Source organism: Melospiza georgiana, chromosome 3 (assembly GCF_028018845.1).
Source record: "Melospiza georgiana isolate bMelGeo1 chromosome 3, bMelGeo1.pri, whole genome shotgun sequence".
In the NCBI taxonomy this organism is placed as follows: domain Eukaryota; kingdom Metazoa; phylum Chordata; class Aves; order Passeriformes; family Passerellidae; genus Melospiza; species Melospiza georgiana.
The window spans coordinates 55,441,935-55,467,149 of record NC_080432.1 but is presented as its reverse complement, the minus strand read 5'-3'; the positions used below and the strand labels follow the sequence as shown (position 1 = coordinate 55,467,149).

The 25,215-nt window shown below is 41.5% G+C and overlaps 2 protein-coding genes across 3 annotated transcripts in view; both read right to left on the bottom strand.

Moving 5' to 3' along the window:
• Positions 1-2,449: 2,449 nt before the first annotated feature.
• Positions 2,450-4,756, bottom strand: ACTA1 (actin alpha 1, skeletal muscle). Its single transcript, XM_058019827.1, has 7 exons — positions 4,696-4,756; positions 4,470-4,612; positions 3,984-4,308; positions 3,682-3,843; positions 3,278-3,469; positions 2,983-3,164; positions 2,450-2,867 (listed from the first exon to the last, which is right to left on the bottom strand). The coding sequence occupies exons 2-7, from the start codon at positions 4,596-4,598 to the stop codon at positions 2,724-2,726; spliced, it is 1,134 nt and encodes a 377-aa protein (XP_057875810.1). The 5' UTR covers positions 4,599-4,612; positions 4,696-4,756; the 3' UTR covers positions 2,450-2,723.
• Positions 4,757-8,690: 3,934 nt separating this feature from the next.
• The window catches only part of NUP133 (nucleoporin 133), a 30,181-nt gene continuing 13,656 nt past the window's right edge, over positions 8,691-25,215 (bottom strand). The window contains exons 14-26 of one of the 2 annotated variants that reach the window (XM_058021343.1): positions 25,085-25,179; positions 24,745-24,969; positions 23,637-23,759; positions 23,081-23,180; positions 21,813-22,055; positions 20,428-20,561; positions 18,645-18,803; positions 17,104-17,239; positions 15,209-15,327; positions 13,641-13,721; positions 12,530-12,594; positions 10,073-10,161; positions 8,691-9,050 (exon numbers count right to left, since the gene is read on the bottom strand). In XM_058021343.1, coding sequence (XP_057877326.1) covers positions 8,914-9,050; positions 10,073-10,161; positions 12,530-12,594; positions 13,641-13,721; positions 15,209-15,327; positions 17,104-17,239; positions 18,645-18,803; positions 20,428-20,561; positions 21,813-22,055; positions 23,081-23,180; positions 23,637-23,759; positions 24,745-24,969; positions 25,085-25,179 — 1,706 coding nt within the window. In that variant the 3' untranslated portion in view covers positions 8,691-8,913. The remainder of the gene's footprint in view (positions 9,051-10,072; positions 10,162-12,529; positions 12,595-13,640; positions 13,722-15,208; positions 15,328-17,103; positions 17,240-18,644; positions 18,804-20,427; positions 20,562-21,812; positions 22,056-23,080; positions 23,181-23,636; positions 23,760-24,744; positions 24,970-25,084; positions 25,180-25,215) is intronic. The other variant, XM_058021344.1, reaches the window with a different exon arrangement.

The following is a 25,215-nucleotide window of genomic DNA, read 5'->3' as shown; positions in this document are numbered from 1 at the left end:
AGCTGCAGAGGATGTTTTTGGTGCAGGGAAGAGCCATTCTCCTTTGTTACCCTCCCTCCCACAGTGTGTGAATGTCCTGCATCCTTCCTTTATCCCCTTTTACTCCTCTGATGCCCCATTTATCCCTTTGCCTGTCTCAAAACAGAGGATGCTGGTCTAGGGGATCCTTTGGGTCCTGGGGATCCTTGCCTGCTGCCAACAGCGCTGTCAGAGGCACAGGGAGGGCAATGAAATTCCTGAGAACTGCACAATTAACACCAAACCCAGGCCACTGCACACAAGCAAAATCCTCCAAACCACCTTCCCAGCAATGGGGCTTGTGAGCCATATGAAAATCCAGCTCACCTGTTTCCAAACAATCTGTGTCTTCAATTGCTAAAAATATTAATGAAAACCCCAAGGCCAAATAAAGACTGGTTTCAGGATAAAGAGAGTGTTTCAGTTTGAAATTAAAACCTGAACAGGGTGATTTCATAGGCTGAAGACTCATGGCATCCCTGTTCTCTGATTAAGCAACAAAAACAACAAACCAGTCATTTCTTTTCAGCTGTAAGAATGTACTTTAGGTCATTTATCTTCAACAGGAGGAAACTGGCACAGGGGCTGAGGAGAATACCTGATGCTGTGTGTTAGAGTGAGACCAAAACTCCTGTTAGAGGCAGCAGACATCAGCCTCTCAGTGCAAGGCAGTTTCAGTGCAAAGCAGAAGGACTCAACCCTGTCCACAGCTGTGCTAAACCCAAGTTTGGCACTGCAAAATATAGGTCTTCATTCAGAAGGAGTAAGTACTTCCCGATGCCTTTGATTTTGATCAGGTTGGAGATGAGTGGCTGGCTCAGCAACGCTTGCCCTTTCAAAAATCAGCCTGTTCCATTGTGGGTTTAGGGCCATAAATTAATATTATAGGTGAAAAGTGGAGTCTGAGAATGCTGTCTAACTCACGAGGCTACTGTTCTAAGCTAACTTTTATCTGTGTTTTTAAACTAATCTTTTAGTTAAATAGCAGAAGCAGGTCCTAAAATCCATCTCACAACACCACCTAAGGCACAACTGAACCTGAGATCCGGGGCCAGGTACTGAGGACTTAATGCTGAGCACCTCCCAAAATCCCAACAGGGACCTGACAGATGGAGTATGTGCTGCTACATAAATGGCAGCAAAAGTTCGTGTTTGCCTTTTTAGAAGCAACTGTTTTCTGAAAAGCAGCTGATTTCCAGTCCCTCCCCAGGCACTGAGAGCCCTTAGGGCTGCCCTGTGGCCCTCCCTGCTCTCAGGTGCCAGGGAAGGACCAGGACAGCTCCTCCCACAGGCTTTTGCTTTGGGATAGTGCTAAACAAAAAAGTGAGCTCGTGTATCGGTCTCATTTAATGCAACTAAAACCAGCCAAAATGCAAAACAAATGCACCCTTAGCATAGCCACAGCAGAGCAAAAAACCTTCCTGGGCTGGAAGTTCATCTGAAAATCATCTCTTCTTTCCTGAGTACTGCTGTGTCCCACAGCAAAAGAACACCCCAAAGCTCAGGCACTGCTTAATGACAGGGTCCTGTGCTCCAGGAGTCCTCCCCCTTCAAAGGCTGGTGGCTCCTGCACGTGTGTCCTGACCTGGGAACATGTGCCAAGCCTGGCAGGGCTTTAGGATGGCTCCCAGAGGGAGGGGAGCTCCCAGAGGGAACACCTGGTGTGTGTGTGTGTGAATGCTGGAAATAAAGGGGTCCCAGAGCCCCCTTGCCTGTAAGAGAGAAATGAGACAGGCCAGGAGCATCTTTCCCTCCTCCCATTCGGCTCTGCCTCCTCACTGGCAAACAGGGCAGGCAAATGTCCGCGGTGAGGGGAAGCCCCTGGGATTTTCCTTCGGGCTCCTGGGGAGTTCCTGAGCACAGGACGCGATCCCGGGAAGGGCAGGGGTGGTTCGAGGGGGCAGAGGAGGGGGTGGTTCCTCAGCAGGCAGCTCCCCGTGCGTGACCACAGGCAAGGGCAAGCGTGTCAGGCAGGGTGAGGAAGTGGCCCTGGCTGCCCCCGGCCCCCCGGGACAGCCCCGCGGCAGGTGGGCTCCCATAAGTGGAGTGGAAAGCTCTTTATTTAACCTGCACCCGCCACCTGCCCTCAGCACCAGCCTTGCCTTCCTCGGGAGCATGCCAGGGCTACTTTTTTGGCAGGCTGAGCCAAAAGAAATGTTTTGCAAGCGAAGGCTCCAGGTAACCCTTTCCCGCCTGGGACCGGCACACTGCAGAGTGTCAGGGCACCCCCCTTGCAGCAGCGTGATGATGCTGCGCTGCCCTCAGTGCCACCGAGCAGCCTGCAGCCCAAGGAGTCACAGAGCTGGCTCCTCTGGCTGGGGTCCTGCCCCCTCCCCAGCCCCCCTCCTATCTGGGGACTTGAGCCCCGCCATCCCCACGCCAAACCCACAAGCGATGGAAGAACCCGAGCAAAAGACGACAAAGGACAGCATTAGGAGTGTGACAGAATGACTGATGATTTAATGCTTCTTGAAGTTTTTTGTTTCCTTCCACAGGGCATTGGTTTTAAAAACAAACAAAACGAGATAAAATAAATTAATTTATGTACACTTTACATACACTGTGTCACATGGAGCTTTGCAGCAACAGTAACCAGAAATTGTTACAAAATAGAAAGTTACATGGCTGTTGCAGGCCCTCAGCCGCCTGCAACCTTGAAGGTTGTCATCCTGAGCGTGGTTGGCAAAGTGATCATGTAAACATGTTTAGAAGCATTTACGGTGGACAATGGATGGGCCAGCTTCATCATATTCCTGCTTTGTGATCCACATCTGCTGGAAGGTGGACAGGGAGGCCAGGATGGAGCCGCCGATCCAGACGGAGTACTTACGCTCAGGCGGGGCAATGATCTGGAAAACACCGAGAGCGCTGGGATCAGTACACAGGACTCTGCCGTGGGGGCGGGCACGGGGCTGGGCACAGCCCCATCCAGCTGCTCCCAGGAGCTGCGTGCTCCTGCCTTACCTTGATCTTCATCGTGCTGGGGGCCAGGGCTGTGATCTCCTTCTGCATGCGGTCAGCAATACCTGGGTACATGGTGGTACCCCCAGACATGACGTTGTTGGCGTACAGGTCCTTCCTGATGTCAATGTCACACTTCATGATGCTGTTGTAGGTGGTCTCATGGATACCTGCAGACTCCATACCTGGGGGAAACAGGCAGGCACAGGTTAAGCGCAAAGCGAGAGCTCTGCAGGGTGACTCTGGAGAGAGGAGAGGGAGAGCTGCCAAGGGGAGAGAGAGGGAGGGGGGCACGCACCAATGAAGGAAGGCTGGAAGAGGGTTTCTGGGCAGCGGAAACGCTCATTGCCGATGGTGATGACCTGCCCGTCGGGCAGTTCATAGCTCTTCTCCAGGGAGGAGGAAGAGGCAGCGGTGGCCATCTCGTTCTCAAAGTCCAGAGCCACGTAGCACAGCTTCTCCTTGATGTCACGGACAATCTCACGCTCAGCTGTCAGGGGGGAGCAAAGGCATCAGTGTTTGCAGAGGAGGAACAGGGAGCACTTGCACTGCCTCCATAGCTCTGCTGGCACTCAGACCCCCAAGCACACATAAGCTCCCCCTGGGAACTGTTTTTGGGGCTTGCAACGGGGCAAGAGCATCTCTAGAAGTGCGAGGGCTGGAAGCGAGAGGGAACGTTTTGGAGGAGGGAATGGTGCTTACCTGTGGTGACAAAGGAATAGCCACGCTCAGTCAGGATCTTCATCAGGTAATCCGTGAGGTCCCGGCCGGCCAGATCCAAGCGCATGATGGCGTGGGGCAGGGCGTACCCTTCATAGATGGGGACGTTGTGTGTCACACCATCACCAGAGTCCAGCACGATACCTGCGGAGACAAGAAACAGCCGTGTGAGAGATGTGGCCACAGAGGGTCCTGCCCTGGGCGCAGAGTGCTTGTCAGAGGTAGGGGACCAGTCCTGGGCGTCCCTGCTCGGGGAAGAGGAGCCAGCAGGACTTTGCACTCACCAGTGGTACGGCCAGAGGCATACAGGGACAGCACAGCCTGGATGGCCACATACATGGCAGGGACGTTGAAGGTCTCAAACATGATTTGGGTCATCTTTTCACGGTTGGCTTTGGGGTTAAGGGGGGCCTCAGTGAGCAGAGTGGGGTGCTCCTCTGGGGCGACACGCAGCTCATTGTAGAAGGTGTGGTGCCAGATCTTCTCCATGTCGTCCCAGTTTGTGATGATGCCGTGCTCAATGGGGTACTTCAGGGTCAGGATACCTCTCTTGCTCTGGGCTTCGTCTCCTACGTAGGAGTCCTTCTGACCCATACCCACCATGACGCCCTGCAGGGGAGGAAAGCGGGGGCTCAGCAACCTCTCCACGGGCAGCAGCTCGGGGCTCCCCAGCAGGACGGGAGGATGCCGAGGGCTGGAAGGCAGCAGGGATCCGCAGCCACGGCCGTGGCAGGGCGTGCGGGGAGGCTCGGAGGGGGAGCGCGCCGTACCTGGTGGCGGGGGCGGCCAACGATGGAGGGGAACACGGCCCTGGGGGCATCGTCCCCGGCGAAGCCAGCCTTCACCAGGCCGGAGCCGTTGTCGCACACGAGCGCGGTGGTCTCGTCCTCGTCACACATGGTCTCGGCTGTGTCTGCGGGGCACAGGCAGCGGGGCTGAGCCTCACGGCGCTCGGCAGCCGCGGGCGGTGGCGGTGGCGGCGGGGCCGGGGCTTACCTGGGCTGGCTGCGGGCTGCGCGCGTCGGGCAGAGAGAGAGGCTCCGCTCCTCGCCGGGTCACTCGTGGCCGCCGCGGCCGCCGCCGAGCCTTTTATCACGGCGGGCGGCGGCAGCGACCGGCCCCCAGGAATGCGGCCCCGGCCGTCCCCATATTTGGTGCCGGGCCCGGCGCGGCCCCGGCCCGGCGGTGCCCAAAGAAGGCGCTCCTGGCCCCGGCCCAGGTGAGCCGGGCCCGGCCGTATAAGGCGCGTCTGCCGAGCCCCCCCCGCCACCGCCCGCGGCCCGGGCCGAAATAATCCCCCGGCAGCACCGGCCCCGTTAAGGGCAAAGCAGGTGGGGGCGGCCGGGAGCGCCGCGGGGCTCGGCGGGGCACGGGGAGAGCGGGCATCGGCTCCGCCGCCACCACGTGCCCAGGCTCGGGGCTGCGAAGGGAAACGCGCCCCTCCCGGGTCTTCCCATGGCTGTAGGTGAGCCCAGGGGGAGAAAGGGACCTGGGAGAGAAGTGAGGTGACAAGGTGGATCCCTGGCTTGCAGGGCACACGGCGACAGCCCATGCAAAACCCACAACTTTACACATGAAGTTAAAGCCGTGCATGGTTTCCTTGCTGTGATTTAAAAATGGAAAATAAATGCGCAGGATAACATCTGTCAGACAAATGCCTGAAGAGAAGCCCGGTAAAGGATTAATCCTGGTCTGATCCCAGAAGCCTGACGTAGTGGTGAATGCTGGTGCCATTACAAGTGCCCATTGCTGGCCGCTGAGCTTGGCCAGGCAACACGGGAACCCTTCAGCCATCCCTGCGGCTCACCCTTTCCAAAAGGAGTGTAGTCTCACAGGCAAGTCATCTCTGACGAGCTGAAGGTACTATGCAAGTGAAAGGAACAGTTCATCTCCTTCAGCTACGGGTATTTAGGCAGAGGTTCCACGTGGGACACTTGGAAGATTTTACAGATACTTGGTTTCCAACTGAGAGAAGAAACAGTAATGCAAGCAGATTTGCAACCCTGACACCATGTTGATGCAAATCAACCTTCATGATCCTCCCTGAGGACACAGTCAAGTGTAAATCCTTTGAAAATTTAGGGAGTCAGGCAAGAAGGAAGAGGAACAGTAGGCTAGAAGCACTGTGCTCTGAGGAGTCTCCTGCGAGTGAAGGTGCTTCTGCAGGTGATTTCCTCCAATGCAAGGCAGAGCAGACAGCTCAACAGAGAAGCAGACAACTTTTCTTCTCCTCTGTTTAACTTCTGCATCCTCCGGGTTGACAGCATTCTTCTTTACCTCTGGCAGCCATTTAATTCCTTCTGCTATAGATTTTGAATTCGCATCAAGTTGTTATTAAAATGTGCTCTTCTCTCGCCCTGTTCCTCAACTTGTATTATTCTTCAGTTCTGTCATCAACAACTGGCAGTACAAAAATCGGAAGCCCTGAGAGCACTTAAAGGCATCACAACCACCAAATCTATTTACAGAACTGTAGTGCTTCATTGTGGTTTCCAAAATATGGCTGGTTGTGTTGAATCAGAAATGAAGTAACCGAAACTTGAACACCACTGAAAGATAAACATCCTTAATCCTGCAATGAAACATGATGCAAGCATAAACCCACTCTATCCCTTCTGTTCCCTTTTATTTTCTCTCTACCCCAATCTAATTTACAGCACAGTACCCAAATGGCAATGTCAAATTTTCCCACTTCTAAGTAAAATATAATTTTCTGCAGGTAGATCTGATGTTTATCTGGATTCACTAAATGAATGTGGGTTTTGTCTCAGTTGGAGTTAGTTTCCAGTACAGGGCACAAAGAACTCACTATCCACCATGCATAGCTTCTGAAACTGAGCACAAATAAGAACTGAAAAACTTTCCTGCTGCTCTGGTGGCAACAAAGGATGCAAATGTGTACCTCCCGTACCTTGTGTGCTCTCCATTACTGAGAAAATAACTATTTAAGAAGCAACCTATATCCTTATTCAAGAGGAGTTATCCATCCCCCTCAGGCAGTTTTAACCCTCATCTTTTTGTCACAAGTTTGTTTTTGTTACACTTAGAAACAAGCTAGAGCTGTGGCATTTGCCACCTTCCATATGCAGTGGTAAATGAAGGCATCCTCCTGGAGCAGTAATCTGAGACAAGAGTTCTGCACCAGCACAGTTTATTACATAATGAAGCAGAGGACAGAGAGGAGGAATAACCCTGAGTCCCAGACTCCTCAAACTTTCCAACAGAATAGAGAACCAGTTCAACATTACTAGTACAAGAACATTAAACATCTGTTTAGACATGGAAGTTATTTTAATGAGGCTTTGTTTAAGTAAACTCATTGTAAGTAGCCTTCTGTTTTGGCAATAGTCAGATGGAAAGCTGCTGTATAAACGCCAAGTGCCTCCCAACCCAGCAGGAGAGTAGAATAGTTGAAAACCCTACACAGCTCATCCTTTCCCAAAAACCTGGATAATACTTTTACACCAGCCATGATAAATAAACATGATCCAGCAGGGAACCCAGGCACTTTGAAACAATGGATAAGGGTGATCAGAACTGCTTGCCCTGCCACTCCTGACAGAACACAGAGAACTGGCCAACAGTCTAGGAAGATATGAGATCTCCCCAGAGTGATATATGGTGGACAGTCAGAGATTGCTCTTCAAGCAAAATTCAGGAGTCCAGGAAGAGTTAAGGCAGAACATATTTTGGCAGGGGCAAGCAATCACTTCTTCCATTAGTCCCTTTCTCCCAAAACCCTGCTAAGTTTATAGATGTGAAACCGCCCTCAAAGTGACATTCAGGCGAACACGTGGAATTCCTCCAAGGCTTTAAATGAGTGACTCCTTTGAAGCCAGAGCTGGGAGTTACACTCACACTTCCCAGCCATGCAAGACTACAGAAGAGCAAAGCTCGCTGCTCAGAACAATCTTAGAAGATGACTGCTAGTGCATTTCTTTCCCATATTAGTTTGAACCTCTCTACATAAATCTATTCTTCCAAACATGTTCAGACTCTCAGCCCAGCTTACTGTATTAGTACAGGGAGGAGGGGAAGCCACGGAAGGGGAGCTGTGCTTTTAAAACTAGAAACTGGATTCTCTTCAACCAATTTAACTTCTGACCTTCTCAGCTGTTAGATCAAGTTGTTGCAGCAGGCATGGAGCCAGACAAGTAAAACATAAGGGCGTGCAAGTTGCTCTGCGGTCAGTTTCTGGCTCTTGAGCAACATGTAAAAGAAAGGTGCAACACATCAGATAGCAGTAACTTTTACTGAAATTCTGCTGTTAATCAGAATAATTGAGAAATTGTTTTTCTAAAAAATTATTCCTATGTCAGAGATAACTAACTGGGGCAGTGGGGTTAAAAAGGAAAAAAGGAAATTAGTAGTGCCTACCAGTAGAGACAAGGCAAGGGAGTAAGGAAGATCATGCTGTACTCCCACACCTTCATAAATGCTTTCGAGGTTTCTTCTGAGCCTAAGCACAAGCAGTTGCTGTGAATTACTGCATGGTGAGCTGCTAATCCCATTTTACATGTATGCTAGAAATAGCTTAAAGGGAAGTTAAATGGATACAATACTAACATGTTTGGAAAAAGTTTAATTTAAGAGATATGAACTGAAAGAATGGAGTATTTACTGGACCAGAAGGCCTTGAAGGAGAGCTGCACTTTATTCCTTTCTGTCACAGACAAGCTGAGTCATCAGTGACAAGCCAGTTATCCTTTTCGTGCAAATAACAAAAATGCAAAGCTGAAATTACCTAGTTTCTACTAGGCAAGAAGTATTGTAAAAAGAAAGAGTGGAGTAATCTGATAGAATTACCTGTTGTTTCTCAAGTAATGCACACAGTCACCCAGCACCAATGTGTTCAGTATTTTCTCTGAACTGAAATCACAGCCCCAGCAGTGACAACATAGGTTTCCCACCCTTTGCAGTGGGTCCCTGATTTTCACCCTGTGTGTATCCTTGAGTCTCAGACAGGTCACAGACACAGAACAAACTAGCAATTTTATGAAAGGCACAGAAAATTAAAACTTTATTTTTATTTTGCCTGAAAACACAACTCTGTGTCCCCTGACTAAAGCATCAATGTCTATACATTCAAGACCATGTATTATTACGCATACAGACTTTATCACAAAGCTTTAGCAAAAAACCAAACAGAATATAAAAAAGTAAACATGAATTTAAGAGTTCTTTAGAAAAAATATTTTAAAATTCCAGTGAGAATCATGCTTGTCCCTGAACATAGAGTTCATAGTTAGCTTTTAACACAAATTCAAAGTAAGAGTTGTATTTCAAGTTGCCAAGTTCATTTGCTTGAAGCAAGTCCTTCACCTCTGGTAAATACTCACTTAACTGAACTCCTACAAAACAAAAAAAACCCAATTATTATATCTCTGATTGAAGTACTTTGCATTAGCAGTTAATATAATTTTTAAATAAACACCCTGCCTGCCTCACAGCTAAATTACTCTTTAGGAATTGGGAAGCTCTGACTCTATTATACACGTCAAGAAATACAATATAGCTTAAGTAGCCTGTAAAACAGAGTTAATTTTTTTTTTATCTAGAGTTCAGTAATTCAATGATTAAACTATAAATCCAAGTCTTTACACAGCACTTCATCAAAGTAAAATAAATAAAAATAAAAGAAAGGCAAGAAAAAAGAAAGCTCAGTCATACAATAACTATATATCAGTTGCAATAGTTCCAGCATAGGGTGTGCAAGTCTTAAAAGAATGCAAGGGAATTGACAGGATTGAACACACAAAACTGGAACTTTTCTGAAGTACTTAAGTTTTGTGTTTTTCACATGAAGCCTTATGTGTTCTGCAAAAAGTTTCTATGCAGTAATATTTGAAACAGGCTTTGACTCCCAGTTGCTTCCCTTTTCTCCCTCCCTCCTCCAGCTGTAAATTCCATGGCCATAACTTCCTATAGTCAGCTTTAAGTGGAGAATGGGAGGTGTATTTTTTTTGGTTTGGCTTTTGGAGAGAAAAAAATAAAAGCAAAAAAAAAAAAATTGGCTAAAATAGATTAAGTTCTACTGAGTGACAGTCAATTAGTTACTAATGCTGTACCTTACAGAAGAGATATTTACCCCTAGAAGACCAACTTTACTGAATAGTAAGCAACTGCTAAAAATGTGTTCAGTGCTCTACTGAGCAAATAACTTAAAGATACTAAGATTACAACCAAGAAATCTGCTCATCTCTTATCTCCCTGAACAGTTTACAGAGATAGAATTAGCTTCAAATGATTTTAACTGCCTAGTGGAATTAATTTTTTATTACTCTGAGAACCTAATAATGCTACTTTTTACATATTGATCTTAAGCAGCTTTTGAAACAACAATTTCATTCAATTATATTTAAGTACACTTTACCTTCTTTCAACAGTTTTTGTAGTATTTTCACAAATATACTATCTTTAGATGCTTCAATTGGATCATCTCTACCATCTGCATAGGACCATCTGCAAGTCAAAGAATAATTTTAGGAAAGAATTACACAAACAAAATAATAGAAACACTAACAAGAAAAAAACCCCAAATCACAGGAAAAGTTGATAAATTATCAAAGGTGATTAATACATGTCCATATGGAAGCATTATGTGCTTGGTTATAGCTCAAAGCAAGAGGCTTTTTTTCTACCTTGTGTTAATTAGTCATTATTCCAGTAAAACTGGAACAAAACTGCTCTACTACAATGTAGTCTAGTTAAGAGGAAAACAGAAATGTTTCCCATTTTTAAACCATTAAAAATCACAATAAACAACATTATTTCTTTGATAATGCAGAAGTATTATCCATTGAGATAAGCACTACCTATTGTGCGCAATTGTATTTTACAACTGAGGCGATAAAAGTAATTTTGGTAGAATAAAGCAAGAGAATCAATTCTCCAGTGTGAAAAAAAATCAAAACGAAACAAATATCAAACACTGAGAAAAGAAATGGGGAAAAATTGCAAGATCTAAGCTGCAGGCCTGTAACAACACACACAATCACAAAACAAAGGTTATCTACTCTGTGATTAAATGACTCATGAATACCAGTCTCATCTGTGATTAAAAAAAAATCCCAAACAGATTTTTCTAAGAGGAAGATTGTTTTAAATAACAATTTTTCATCCTTGCAGAGCTTTATATGCTCCAGTTTAAACTCAACACCAACCTAACTTGTTTTGCTGTGATTCTAACCTTTCAGTTGTTAAAATTTCCTGTTCCATGTGCTAAGCTGTCAGACAAAACTGGTTCTCATATCACTCCCTAAACTACCACAGGCCTGTGGGACGTGCCTATAACAGATCTGAATCTAGATCCAGAAGCTATTATTGACAAATCCTCTGTACCTCACTGGTTTTACCCTGGATGTCTCTTCAGCTCCTAATTGTCTAGGATTACATCTTTAATTCCACTGGGAAGAATGTGAGGAAAGGAGGGAGGGAAGGGGGATTTTCTCCCCTTGGGCACTGAGGAGGACAGTAAGGACACAAGCAGAGCATCAGGAGCTGACTCAGTAAGGCTTTCCATCCTACCCAAGAACCTTCTCACCATCTGTAGCCCTCAAGTTAGAAACCACAGGCCATCCTCAAAAGTAGGAACTGTCACATCTCTAATGTTTACTTTTGCACACAGATGAAAGTTAACACCACCTCTCTGTATGCCTTCGTGAGCCTTGCTGGACTGGAAACTCAGCTGGGACATCAAGTTTTCTACCCACTATCCAGTGTAGAGTCTGTATCTCAAATTGCCTCTGCTTATCTGCCAGAGTGGCCAAAATCTTGTCACCATTGTACGTGTTTGAATCATTAAAATATCACATTCAAAACCCTGTGCTTGTCCAGGGTAGATAAATCATAAACCAATAACTGGACTGGTGCCATGCATGAGCTCTGAATTCTTCTGCCTTTAAAATTACAGGAATGGAAAACACTTGAAATAGTGTGAACCTCTCTCTGCTTATGATTTGTGTTATATATGGACATAACTTAGCCATGCAATTAGGAATTATTTCCTAGACACCACTGCCATTTGGAATCTATCCTATGCATAAGTGTGAATTCAAATGCTGCTTATTTCCATTTTAATCACAAACGGCACAGTGCATTTGGAATGTATTCTCTCCTCATCTTTTCTTCCTTAGCTTCCTCTTGGAACATAGGTGGGAGTTAGGAAAGTCAGAAATGACTTTGAGAGTTGGAAAGGAAAGTGAGGAAATACCACTTGTGTTATTTAACCTGGGAAAGAGAACAGTACCACTGCTTGATGAGAAGATCCCTGTGACCAACTGGGACCAACTGGATTCTGCCTGTATTTGGTTTTAAACATCCACAAGAGTGGCTTTTCTAAGGCTTTGATCTCTTTCAACCAAAAATGCAGTTTTAACTCAAAAAGGTCATGAAACTGCCAGTGTGGTTCAAAGGCAAAATCCAAGTGAAATAAAAGCTTGCAGGAGTGACCTCTGCCTATGTAATCTTATTAAAAAGCTTCTACTTGAGATGCTTCATAGGAAAAAAAAAAAGGTTGAAGTCCAGCATTGGTCACTTCTTTTACTTCAGGAAAGGGTTCAAGAACAAAAGCTAAAAGCTGCATGGGTTCATTTCTGCATCAGGTGCCAGGACTGCACAGTAGGTTGCCAGTGAGATACACCAACAAAGTACTGCAGATTTTTTTTTGCTGTAGTTTCACTTTTCAAATAAGAATACATGTTCTGATCAGACACATTATACTTTACTAACCTTATCCTCTGAAATTAAGTATTTTTTGCGAGTTAGAGAATAGTGCACTAAGATATAATTCTGGAAGAACTGTGTCTCAGAAACTTATATTTATACTTACCCATCTCTTTGGAGAGCCTTACAGAGAATTTTGAGTTTAAGATCATTTACATTCACTTCTTCTTCCTTCAATTCATATAAGGTGAAAAGACAGGCATATTAAAATTCTAGGGTTTTTTACAAAGAAATAATTGCACTATCATGCAAATTGCACCAATGAATTAGATTCTTCAATCACCAAATGCAATTTTTAACAAATGCTGCTTTAACAGATGATCTGATTGGACTTCTGAAACACCAAACACTGTTTGTTTTCATTTGAAATCTTGGATTCCAACTTTCTACAGCATCACTTGACTGCTGACAACCAACTAACACAGCTTGTAAAAGAGCAAAAAAATACCAATTTGTAAAACATTGTATTCTAGGCAAATTTTACTTTACCATGTGCTATATGATGAGTAGAGTCAAAGCTCTTTTTTTGGTACGGCAAAGCTAACTTGTCATAACATGCACTAGTGTCCACATTAGGACATATCTTACACAAATACATTAGTAAATGTTTTCAAAGATATACATTTGATTTGAAAAGGGAAGTTTCGGCATTGCACAGAAACCATGACCTCTGATTTGTGCTGAATGGTTCTACATAAGTTGTTAGGAATTTTAATATCTCTGGGAAAAAAAATTTGAAGTTGCATGGGTTTAGAGTAACATTTATTTTATTGAGAAGGAAAAAGAATACAATTGGAAAAAAGCATATGGCAAATCTGTGGTTCAAAGCTATTTACATGTTAGAAAGTGGTGACTATTCCACATTACCTCATGACAGTCAGTGAAACCGTCAAGAGGAAAGACACAAGAACTGAACTATGAAAACAAGTTAATCTTTGTCCTGTTTGGATATAGCCTGTAGGGAAGCGAGGCTCTAAAAAGAAACTATAGACTATAAATGGGAAGTGAAGATGAAGAGTGTAATTTTTCTTAAATTATCTAAACTACATTTGGCATTATGCCTCCAGTGACTTAAAAACAAACTGAAAAAACACATCGGCGTTGCTTTAATTACCATTCACTAAACGAATATGTTAATTAACTACAGGTGCACCACCCTAGCTTAAATAATAATAAAAAAGTCTCTAGGTTAGAAATCCTTCAAAAAGTTTTCCTACCTCATCAATATATTCCAGCAGATCAAGTGCTTTCTTGAAGTCATATTCATTGGCTCTTCTGTTCTCATCACATATGAACAACTATGAAATCAGAGATTAACATGGAGAATTATTTTTAGCCTACAAACTAACGTAACTGGTATCAGGGACAACCCACTATGGGAAGACCACCACATATTTTCGACTTACATGACCTTCTCATGAAAATATGTCTTGATTCAACCGCTAGTATTTTTATAGTAAGGAATATACTTAAGGTTTTAGAGCAGCATTCCACCTACGTGACAATGGCCTGTGGACAAATGATACTGGATACAAGGCTGCTGGGTTTCAAATTTAAGTGCCATTTAAGGCTGTAACATTCCTGGACTACTGTAGGCAGAGCTCAGCTCCACAAATAAGCTCTCCGAATTATTTCTGTAATTAAGCTCAAAGCAGAACTTCAGCACATGTGCTGCCTTTCACCCCTTAAAAACAACAAGTTCCCCTCAGTATTTCATATCACCCAACTATAAATTAGTGCTTCAAAGAAAAATTAACATTAGCACTATTTTAATTTACACTTTCTGAGTTTCATTTTTGCATTGCAAGTAGCAAGTATTAACACTAGTTTGACAATAAGAGAGAATTCAGATGGAAAACTCTTGCGGTGCCAGCACTTGCCAAGTCCTGACTGACACTTCCTACCCTTCCCTAATCCCACAGATAGCCTTACTTAAAGACACAGGTAAGCACTTCACAATCTGCTATTAGCACAGTTCTAAGAAAATGACCAGAATGTAAACAAGCAGCTTGTTTACATGCTAGCTTTTGATTTTCCACAGGATTACAGAAAAATACAGAAATATTGACACCCAGATATAAGTGACTTCTTTTACAATGTATTGCTGTTATTCGTGGAGTATTTTTTATGTGGATGGTAAAAAAATGTGGCAAACAAGGCAGAATCGGTAAGGTTACTAGTTCCTGGCTGATCCCAGAAAGGAGTGTGAAAAAGGAATCAGCACTATTACTCATCCCAGTACTGGAACAGTGCTAATTTTTGTTTCATGATGGGTTGGATTTTTGTAAAAGAAAATAAAAGTAGAAAAACTTCTGGTGCCTCTTTGCAACAGGTGATCAAAAGCCTCTTCCTGCTTCTAGTACTTCCTTTTTCTATCTTGCAGCATCCTTCTCCACTAGGGTAGAAGTGTTTGTTCATTCTGCCTTCCAACTTCTGCCCTACTAAGAATGCAAAGGAAGGTAAAAATATCCTTTGGTGTCTCGCATCCAAAACCTTGTTTAGACCAGTAAATCAACTTCTGGCACTGATCTGATTTGCTTTTTCTTGCAGCAGCACGCCAAAGCACACATTCAACAGAAAAAAAACTAGGACCAAACCCATCATTCTGATGTTTGCTGGTAGAGACTAAGTGAAGTCAAACTAATTCATAGATCAGATCTGTAGGTGCTTAGCAAGTTATATAAGGGATAAAGGCAGCTGTGACCTTCTGATTTATTTCACCACAAAGGGGCAGAAAACACACTGGAAGTGTACCTGTGTAATGAAGACAACATGGGACACTTACATCAATGAGCTGAGATGCAGACAGCACTGGCATATCGTTGAGGTTCAACTGCTTCTCTGCCAGGAGTTGTTCGGGAAGTGTCTCCTGATGTAACAAAAAGCGCTCCTGCTCTGATATTTCTTGTAGTCATTTAAGGAAATGAATGTTTCATGTTACTAAAATGTAATAATAAATTTTGTGGCACAACAGCAACTGTCAAGCCACAATATTATTCAAGCCTACAAGCGTATGTTATGAAGCATTCTCTTTGGACTCATCCACGTTCCCAAAGCACAGAAATACCTTCACTTCAATACTGCCTTCCCAGGGGACCAGTTCTTACTTTTCACTCATGTTCCCTGTGTAATGAAAATGCATAACTCTAATTTTGCCCCAAAACTTCAAAATTAATACAAAGAATTGGGTGGAAGCTGTTGCACTGCACAGGAAAATGAGTTGGTTGCAACTTGAGGTAGCTGTGCCATGGACATGTCCCATCTCATGAACTGTTCAATTTTTGACTGTTTTATACTTGCCAGTATGAGCTGCTTTAGGATGAGAAACTTGCTAGTCTGAGACATCCAAAATGGAATAATATCAACCATACTATATGAACCCTGCCCTTCCCACTAACTTTCACTGCATGTTAGAATAGGGAAAATAATTCTGTGGAGCATTTTATCTGTTTAGAGGAATAAGCAAAATGTAGCAGAAATAATTAGTCTTTCTTTATCAACAGGAAAGTGATACATGAAGAGTTTAAGTTTTAATAACTACATCATGTGCCACACAGAAATGTGTAATGAAGCAGAAACTGAAATAAAGCTTTGATTATCTCATTTGTCATTTTTAAGCTTTCCTATTTAAAGGTGAGATTCTTCACATCAGCATAGGCATTTTCACGGTGATAAAAAACAGATTTAAACTTCAAGATTTCATGCAATGCTATACAACTTAAAAGGCAGATAATACATTATTATTATGAGCTAAAAATAATTTTTAAAGCCTACTTACTTAACGTAAGTATTACCAGGCTTTTTCAACAGGATATAAGAATTATTCATTACATAGATGGTTAAATATGCAGATAAACAGAAGTAAGCTTGAGCAGCAACCCTGAGTCATATTCCAAAGCCTCCCCCTGGTGGCCAGAATCCTTTAACCAGTACTGCAAAACTGCTTTTTCTCAAACTCACAGCACATGTGCCGCACAAACAGTATTTCCCAAAGGGGTAGGAATGGCAGAGCAGTGGAACCATTGCACTTGGTAATGAAGCAGGATAGATATTTGTACTTCTCCTGTTCACATAATTTCAGATAGAGTACAGTGAAACACTGTCATGGTAACCCTCCTAGATAAAAAGCAAAACCCTGAGAAAGCACTTCTTGATCACAACTGTATATTTTTGCAACTGCATTACTTCACTACAGTTACAGGATTTCCTTGTATAGCCTAAGAGCTTCAAGACTTGAGAAAAATTCAAAAGTGAAAGCCATTCTACAAACCGGCTCTAAGAAATTAACTAATTTTTACCTTGCATCTGAAATATAAAATGTAGATTCATTAAAATACATTCAGTGTGAATGGCTGACAACTTTCAGCCACTTCTCAAAGTACTGGTGCAGCTTTTTATTTCTGCCAATAGTATACATGTTAGTAGAAAAAGTGGAAAGGTACAGATTTGCCATGCTCCTAGTCCTAACTCACATATGAAAGTGAAGACTCAGTTTACTGCCTCACACTGTCTTCCTTGTGCTTCCTAAAATGAGCAAAATCATCAGCCTATTAATCCTTACCACACTAAGTCAGCACCCTCAACATAGAAAAATCAATTTCCAAAATTAATGGGATTCTAATTCAGTAATTTAGTAAGTCTTTTCTTCACTTTGTCCTGTTTTTACTTTTTACTTCTTACCTTCTATTTTCTCTTGTAGTATGTCTTCCGAGAAGTCTGATGCCAGTGCAGCTAATTTGCTCAAGCCAAGAAGTGTTTTCTTCTTTGCAAAATATCGTGTCTCCATATTTGCTAAAGTCTGCAACGTTCTGTGAGCCTAAAATAAATACAGATTAGAAATCAGTTTTGTAAATTAGGACTAGATGTTTAACAGATAAGAATTTTATCTGAACAGAAGTCTCACAGCTATTTATTGTTTGCAATACTATAACCCTTAATTTTAAAAGTTGTACAATTTGTACAGTGAAACTCTGCATTACAGCTTCCAAGAAGATGCTCTCTCTTTCAGCAAAACATTTAAAAAATCTTTTCATTGCAAATAAAAAAAAAATCTACTGCATTCTCAAAGGATAAACTGCAACTTCACATATTGTATTTTTAGGATCTAATTAAATTCTTTGCAGTAAAAGCCAGGCAAATATGTTTTGACAGAGCACTTTTTCATGGAGATTGTTTTTACCTGTTAATTTGAGAATTTGAAAAACAAGAATTGCAGCAACCAAATACAGAGGCAAGAATTTGTTTATCAGACAAAGGAACAGTTTCTGAGCACTTACTCAGAAATAAACTATCTACACAGAATTAAATGTATATTTTAGAATCCTTACCCCCTCTTCAAAGTGCTTTGACCTGACATAGAAAACCTCAACTGACACAAATGGAATATTATAATATTCTCTGAGTGGTTTTTATCAGTTTTGGTTGGAGTTAATGAGTGGGACTTTTTTTGTTTGTATAAGAGGGATACAGCTATCCTATAAACATAGAATTTGCAGTAGGATAAATGTTTCCACGGTTTTCATGCTTAACAAACGTGTATGTGGATTGAAAGAAGCCATTTATGATTTGAAATAGTTTTAACTGTTAAATGAAATGCATTTTTAAGTCTAGCAGAATGATGGAAAGACTGACCAGGAAGAAGAGGTGATATAATTTCAGAGCCCAGAAGACAACAAATGATCACGTTTAAAAACAATGTCACATTAATCTATCCACATGCACATTTGCTATTTAAAAGTACTTTAAACCATGAATGTAAGTGATCAAAGTTACCAACAGCTTTTGTACTTTCATGATACCTCCAAACTCCTTAGCTTTAAGATATTAGTCTTGAAAGAGAAGCTTCAGTTTTTCCCTGGCTGGACAATATTATAATGCTGTTGATATTCCCTATAAATCCCCAATTCCATCAAAGTCGTGATTGTGTAGCCAAACCAAACTTCCTTAGTAAAAAGTATTAGCCACCAGCCAGGGATGAAAAGCAGCCCTAATTTCCATTACATAGTGCAGTGACTTACCAGAGATACCAGATGGTGCCTGAAGGGAGGCTTTTGGTACTACAAAAGTACCAAATTAATTATCTGCAATCTTTCTCCTAACTCACCTGGACAAGTTGCCTTTTGATGGGGAAGAGTCATAACTCAGTAAATTACCTACTTGAATATGTACCTGACCTGTTCAACATGTGGTATTTCCATTTGGCTGTATTTAAGAAACCCCACCTTTTGCAAATCCTGGCTATTGATGTCATGTAACCAGCTCAGATGTTCATGTGCTTGCAAGAAACTGGCCAGCTGTCCATGCTGAGCAATAGGCTGGGATAACAGCTTTCCTCGCTTTCCTTTTTCCAGATACCAGCGGAACAGGAAATCTGAGAAGTTCTGAACACAACAGAAATATGAACAAATCTAAAAGTTACATTTCATACCTGGCTTGCCTTCTAAGTGCTTTATAAAATACAATTAGTAAGAAAATAGTAAGAATCTTCTTGATAAAGCCACACACACATAAGACAGAAATTACGGTGTTGATAAAATCCCCTTAAGAGTCCTAACAGGTGCTTAAAGCATTCATGAGCTCTCTGCAACAGATGCTGATAAACACAGAATCCTTCAATTAAAGTGATGGAAGTGCCAAAAGCAAATTCTTCACGTTAATACACATGAACAGGAATTACATAAAACCTAATTCTTCTTGTCTCATTTTCAGACCTGTTTCTTTGCCTCCTTCGAAACTCCATGCTTACTATTTCCTTTCATAAACAAGTCTACTTCAGCTGTCACTGGTTTTGAAACATTCCCTCCTACCTACAAATTAACCTGTAACCTTCCTTCTCTCAGACATTGTTTAAAAAAACCTCTCTTTTTTAAAAAGAAACAAACACCCTATTTTATCCTCAAAAACTTGAATGTGAAATAACTAACCAGGATTTCTGTTCCAAATTCAATTTAGTCTTTTCAGGACAATATTAGAGTAATGCTAAATTTTAATTGCATTAACTATTTAAAAATGAAGTCTGAAGAGGCTATCAGTCTGATAGCCTATCCATTAGATTTATCTATTCAGCTCTATATTTGCCACAGTAACTTCTTTTCAGGAAGTTTTTAATTTCTGCTTTAAAATAAAGCATTTGAAGAGGAAAAAAATGGTAATTTATCCACTTTGACAGTCAGGATGAGTATTTTAAGATGCACTATTTAAAACGTTTGCTGTAATTACTGTTTATTACTGATACTTCTGGTTTTTGTTATTTAAACAATCTTTATGTACTCTACTAGGAAACACGTAGACTGCAAGATTTCTCTTTCCCCAATAGTTGTGGAAAGCTAAACAAACTCATTTCACCAATTCTCAAATTAACACCTTTTTGTTTCAGTCCCACACATTTCGAGTAGTCTCTACCACCTTTTCCTTAAGCTTTCTAATATTTCAGCACACTTACTTTTTACACTAGTTTTTAACAGACAGTGGAAAAACTGTCCAACAAATACATAGCAGGACAATGCAAAAACCCCAAAGCAACAGCCCTACCTTCACACTCTTCCTAACTACTTTTATATTAACACAGTAATTACTTTCCTATTTATACATTAAACAATTTTCAGCTCTTTTGGAAATTATCCTCCATTTTACATTATGTTAGTTTAACAAAACAACAGTGTAATGACAACAGCACCTGAGTGAAGAAATCGCAAAACGCTAAGAGTGAGAAAACATGTCTGGGGCACAAAAAGGTCCCATAAAAAGGCACTGCCCATACAGGCAGTACCTTTATTTCTGCTGGCTAGCTTTGCCTTCCCAATATAAAATACTCCACTGAATATTTTACAGTGAATATCGACTTCAATTTTCCACATCACTCCTGTATGTATACATAATGACATAAGCATTAAAAAAAAAAAAAAAAACAGGAAAAGCAATCCCAGAACGAAATAATAAATTTTGCAACATTTCAGGTACAAACTTATTATGAAACACTAGCTAAAGGAAATAGAAGAGACTTGCCTGATCTGCAAACTGAGTCATGTAGCGCTGTAATCTGGCCTGGTTGTCTGTCTGCTCACACATTTGCACCAGGATATCAAAGTCACAGTACTTCTCTGCTAAAGCAGATGCCAACTGGTACTGTCCCAGGGAAACTAAGTAACCAAGAAAAAGAAGTTTTATCAAAGGAGCTCACCTTTGTCTGAGACCAGAAAAATGAAAACAAGTTTCAAGTGTGGCCATTGAGGAGATACTCACACATTCCCAAAGAACATTCCCCTCCTGCATAAATCTCCCGTGCACATGCACGGTCACAGACCCACCACCTCCGTCCCACAGCACAAGAGGGAAAAAGGGGATACTAAATGGCATCATGTCTTCTATTTCTTCTGGAAGTTAACATCATCTGCTGTTTGCACTGGGGGATGCAATTCCATGACTTAACATCTACAATAACAGCCACTTAAATGCACAGAGCAAAAAAGCAGCAGCCATAGGCTTTTGAAAAGGCACAGAATAACTAAGGGTAATTGGACTTGCATTGAAGAGAAACTATTTAGAATCTTCCTTTTTGTTCAGTTAAAAATGTAAGAGTCAGCAGAAGACTTACTTCTGTTTGTAAGGAAATACGAACCTTAGATTGAACATAATGATACAAAATGTATTTATAAGCTAACAGAACCCATGAACATGAGCAATGATAGTTTGATGAAGCTTTCTCTAGGAATGTTCAAATATTATCATTAGTTATATATTATCATTAAATTATATAAATAGTGATATATATATATCTATATCTATCTATCTATATATATATAGATATCACATCACTATTTATATAATTTACCTCAGCCAAAAAATTTAAACTTTTTAAAGTTACTAAAATGAATTTACACTACCTTATTTCCATTTTAAAAGGGAGCTTTTCTACGGCTTACTGATTCAGGACTTGACCACATCCAACATGTTAAACAATGGGTATGATTATTAAATAATTTGGCTTCAAAAAGTAACTATTCACTGAAAACAAGCTTTCAGGCATATAAGTTTATCTCAGCTTGCAACAATATAAACATTTAGAATCCATTTACAGGCTACTTTCAGCCCCGCAGTGCACGATAAAAAACTGCCAGAAAAATGCAACAAGTTAGCAGAAGACGAAAGTTCAGTCACCTAGATGTCTAACAAGAGGTACAGGCATGGAATGTGGTCCTGGATGCTAACTTGTAATCTGCTTTTATTTTGTAATTATCTCATTAAATCATAGACCAGCCATTTGTACTCTGGAAGCAACTGTGTAAAGCAAACAGAATTCATACACAGATGCCATTTACTCCAAATTGGTGTCATTTCCTCATCAAACAGACCATTTAATCTTTGCGCTAAAGACCACGGAGAGCACTCACGGAGAGGGGACAAGAGCTCGGATCTCTTCTGCACATATTCCATCTCCACGCTGCTGTAGCGCTCCTGGTCGGCCAGGCGATCCACGGACTTCAGCTGAGCCACGTAGCCATCCAGGAGGCAATCCAGCAGTGCCACCAGCTGCTCGGCCAGCACGCTGCGCAGGTTGCTGTCCACCTGGGGATACACCACCTTCAGGATGGTGCCGTGCTGCCGCGCTATCGCCGCGCGCAGGCTGCTGGAGGCTGGGGAAAACAACACGGGGAACATTAAAGCAATAATCCAATCGCCGCAGCAATCTGCGGCAAAGCGAAAGAAAAACATTGCTATGTACAATAAAAAAAAATATACAAGGGAAAAAAAGCCAATAAATGGTTTTGTTCTGAAAATCAAAGTAATGCCGTCATCACTCCACCCCCAGCAATAAACAACTGCTCCCATCTAGTTTTACATATTAAACTGAGCCCAACTAAAAGCCTGAACTATGCAGATCTATGCTGCCAGCTACCAACATCAGCTCTTTTTTCAGAAGAAAATAATTACTTGCACTATTTCTAAGCAAAGTAAGAGAATACATACAAGGAAAAGGTGACTTCTGTTAACCTGATTTAAATACTTTGATATAGTCATCAAAACATAAGATGAAAAGAGTTTGCATGGGTCCTGCTTTTGTGAGGAGGAATATGGAATTCAAGATTTCTGTCTTAGAAGCACTAAACGAAAGTATTTTACATGTAGAGGCTACAAGGAAGCTTAAGCATCAATTTGAAAGTGCCTGCTTCTGAGAACATTTGTTCTGATAGTTTTTCACACTATTTGAAAGTGCCTGCTTCTGAGAACATTTGTTCTGATAGTTTTTCACACTATTAAACCATCAAAACAAAACAACATTTCTGCAAGCAGAGAATCATCAGTCCTTTTAAAACAGCTATGGATCAGATTTTATGATTTATTTTAATGTTATGTACCCCACAGATCTGCCAACCAGAACCAAGGCATTAAAAAAATCTAAAAAAATTCTAAAACTAGTTTTCTTTCCCAAATTTGTGGTTTTACAGCCAAATTTGCAATGCAATTTTTTTAAAAAAGCATCACCAGTACTGGACAAACTAAGAGTTCATGGATTTATCCCATTTCATTCCCCAAATGAAAACTTAATTTTCACTTACTCTCATTGACAACCCTGTAGCAGCTTTTAACAGAAAGCTTAAAATTCAGACTGAAATTCATGTGTTCTGAAACTTATGAACTTGTATTAGTATTTTCTCACCTGTCCATGGAATATATTCAGGTTCTCTTTCTGGAAGTTCTCCTGTTTTATATAAAGAGGCTCTAGACTGACGATACTGACAGGCAGCTTGTAGCATATCCTAGTGAAAGGTAAGGATGTCAGTATTTTAAAGTCTACCTCAGAACACACAGACCACAAAAAGATGCTGTCTTTTGTAATTCTGAAATGTTCCTTCAATATCCACATTCTTTCTACACCGCTTTCTCAGTTGGACAGATGGGGACATATTGACTGAGCAAGAAACCTCAGGGCTCAAATACAAATTCTTCAATCTTTGCTATATATTCATGACTTCACAACTTCCAACAAAGCTGCAACTTCTCAAATTATCTTTAACAGTGGCTCAGGAGGAAAAGGAACATCCCTAATTCCGCCCAAGGTTGTCTTTTCTTTCCTGCTGTATATGGACATGTGAAAAGCACATTCATTTTTTTTCACGTGTCAGTAACTCGGATGTGCTACACTCAACTTCTTCTGTTCCCTTCAATGCTTATCTTCCCCTCCCACAAACATCTTGGTTAAGGCAGTTCTGTACCTTAATGATGTTGTTCACATTGACAACTATCTGGGCCCACTCAATTGATTCAATAGGCATGTCTTTCAGGATTTGCTCCTCCTCTTCTAATAAGCATTCAAAGATGGAATCTATCTGGGATACCTTGAAGACAGAAACAAAAAAAAGTTACACTGAACACTAACATGTCCACTATCAGCTGATACCTGAAAGACAAGAGCTATATAGAAAATAAGTACATTAGTATAAACCACATAAACAGCCAGAAATATTAATAGGTATCAACTAACCTAATGCATAATGATAACCAGCTTATGGTTCATCGAATACTTAAAACTACAAAAAAATACCTTCTTTCTGGACTTAAATCTGAAAGGAAAAGGAAAAAAATCCTCATTTCTGAAGACAACTCCATACACTTCCATTAAGCATATTCCTCCATCATCTTCTGGAGTATTTGGCAGCAGAATCTTTGTTACATAAAGTATACTGGATAACATATCTGCTTTAAAATAGCAGACTATTATTTCTGTTTTCTTTTATATTTATTTTTCTCCCTTAGCAACTATTGTTCTCTGCAGTAAAAAACTTCCTAAAAATAAATGTTTTGTGCATAGTTCTTCTTAAGAAGGAAGAAAGAAAGACAGACAGAGCACTTGACTGGAACGCAGCGAAAACGGAGAACTAACTTAGCTTGACTAATGTTAGCGAGGACAAAAATTGTAAGTGACTGAACTAATATAATTTCATCCAGGACAGCTCATCAAAGCAGCTCTCCTGCCTGGAAAGCTTCAAAATCTTCAGTTCATCACTTAAAAATTATAATTTAGCGTGCATCTTATGTGTCAGAGAATTTCAGTTGTCCTTTTCATTGCTTATCCATGTTGGGTAGTTGGAAATTGTAACTTCTGCTACATAAAATTTGTCAGAAATTGCGTTTCAGCTGCAGACACAAAAAAGTACATACATCAAAGTGAGGAAAATACTACCACATTATCCCTATTTAAAGGGTAGTTGTGTAAATTTGAATTGACTTTTACAGGGAAAAGTTTCAAAGTGCATTTCAAAGCACTGTAACATTTACTACGTGCAAGGCCATACAGTAATTCGGGAAAGGCAGGTTTCTTACCTCCCTGAAGAACACATCAGCAGGGGTAAGGCTTGGTGGAACATCACATTCCCTTTTGTTCAATGCAATCAGTATAGCAGCATTCACCAGCTCAGGCAGCCTGGAGTGGTGATTCTTGAGAACAATAGCTGCTGCCAGTTTCTCTGCGTGCTCACAGAGCAGCAGTCGGGTGGCCATCGGCATCCCTCGCACTGGAAAACTGCCCAGACGCTCAAACACACCGACCTTTTATTAAAAGACACCAAAACAAAACACCCCATACACTTTAAACAGTGTTCTAGAGGGAATCAAGACAAAGTAATAAACTGTGTGCTGATACCACAAGAACAGTAGGACTTACCTGATGAAGAAACTCAATGAAGAATGAGTGTGCTTTTGTCTTATCCTCTAGCTGATGAAGAAGAATGAGAGATGTGTTGCTGAAACCAACTGCTTCTAAAAAAAGTAAAATCTTAGGTCAGAGCACTTTAT

What these genes read in the sequence shown, in the direction of transcription:
- ACTA1 (XM_058019827.1), bottom strand. Translation starts at nt 4,598, where the DNA reads ATGTGTGACGAGGACGAGACCACCGCGCTCGTGTGCGACAACGGCTCC. An exon ending in TGCCTCTGGCCGTACCACTG is followed by an intron (nt 3,844 to 3,983) that starts GTGAGTGCAAAG and finishes TTGTCTCCGCAG; the next exon opens with GTATCGTGCTGGACTCTGGT. An exon ending in CCAGCACGATGAAGATCAAG is followed by an intron (nt 2,868 to 2,982) that starts GTAAGGCAGGAG and finishes GGTGTTTTCCAG; the next exon opens with ATCATTGCCCCGCCTGAGCG.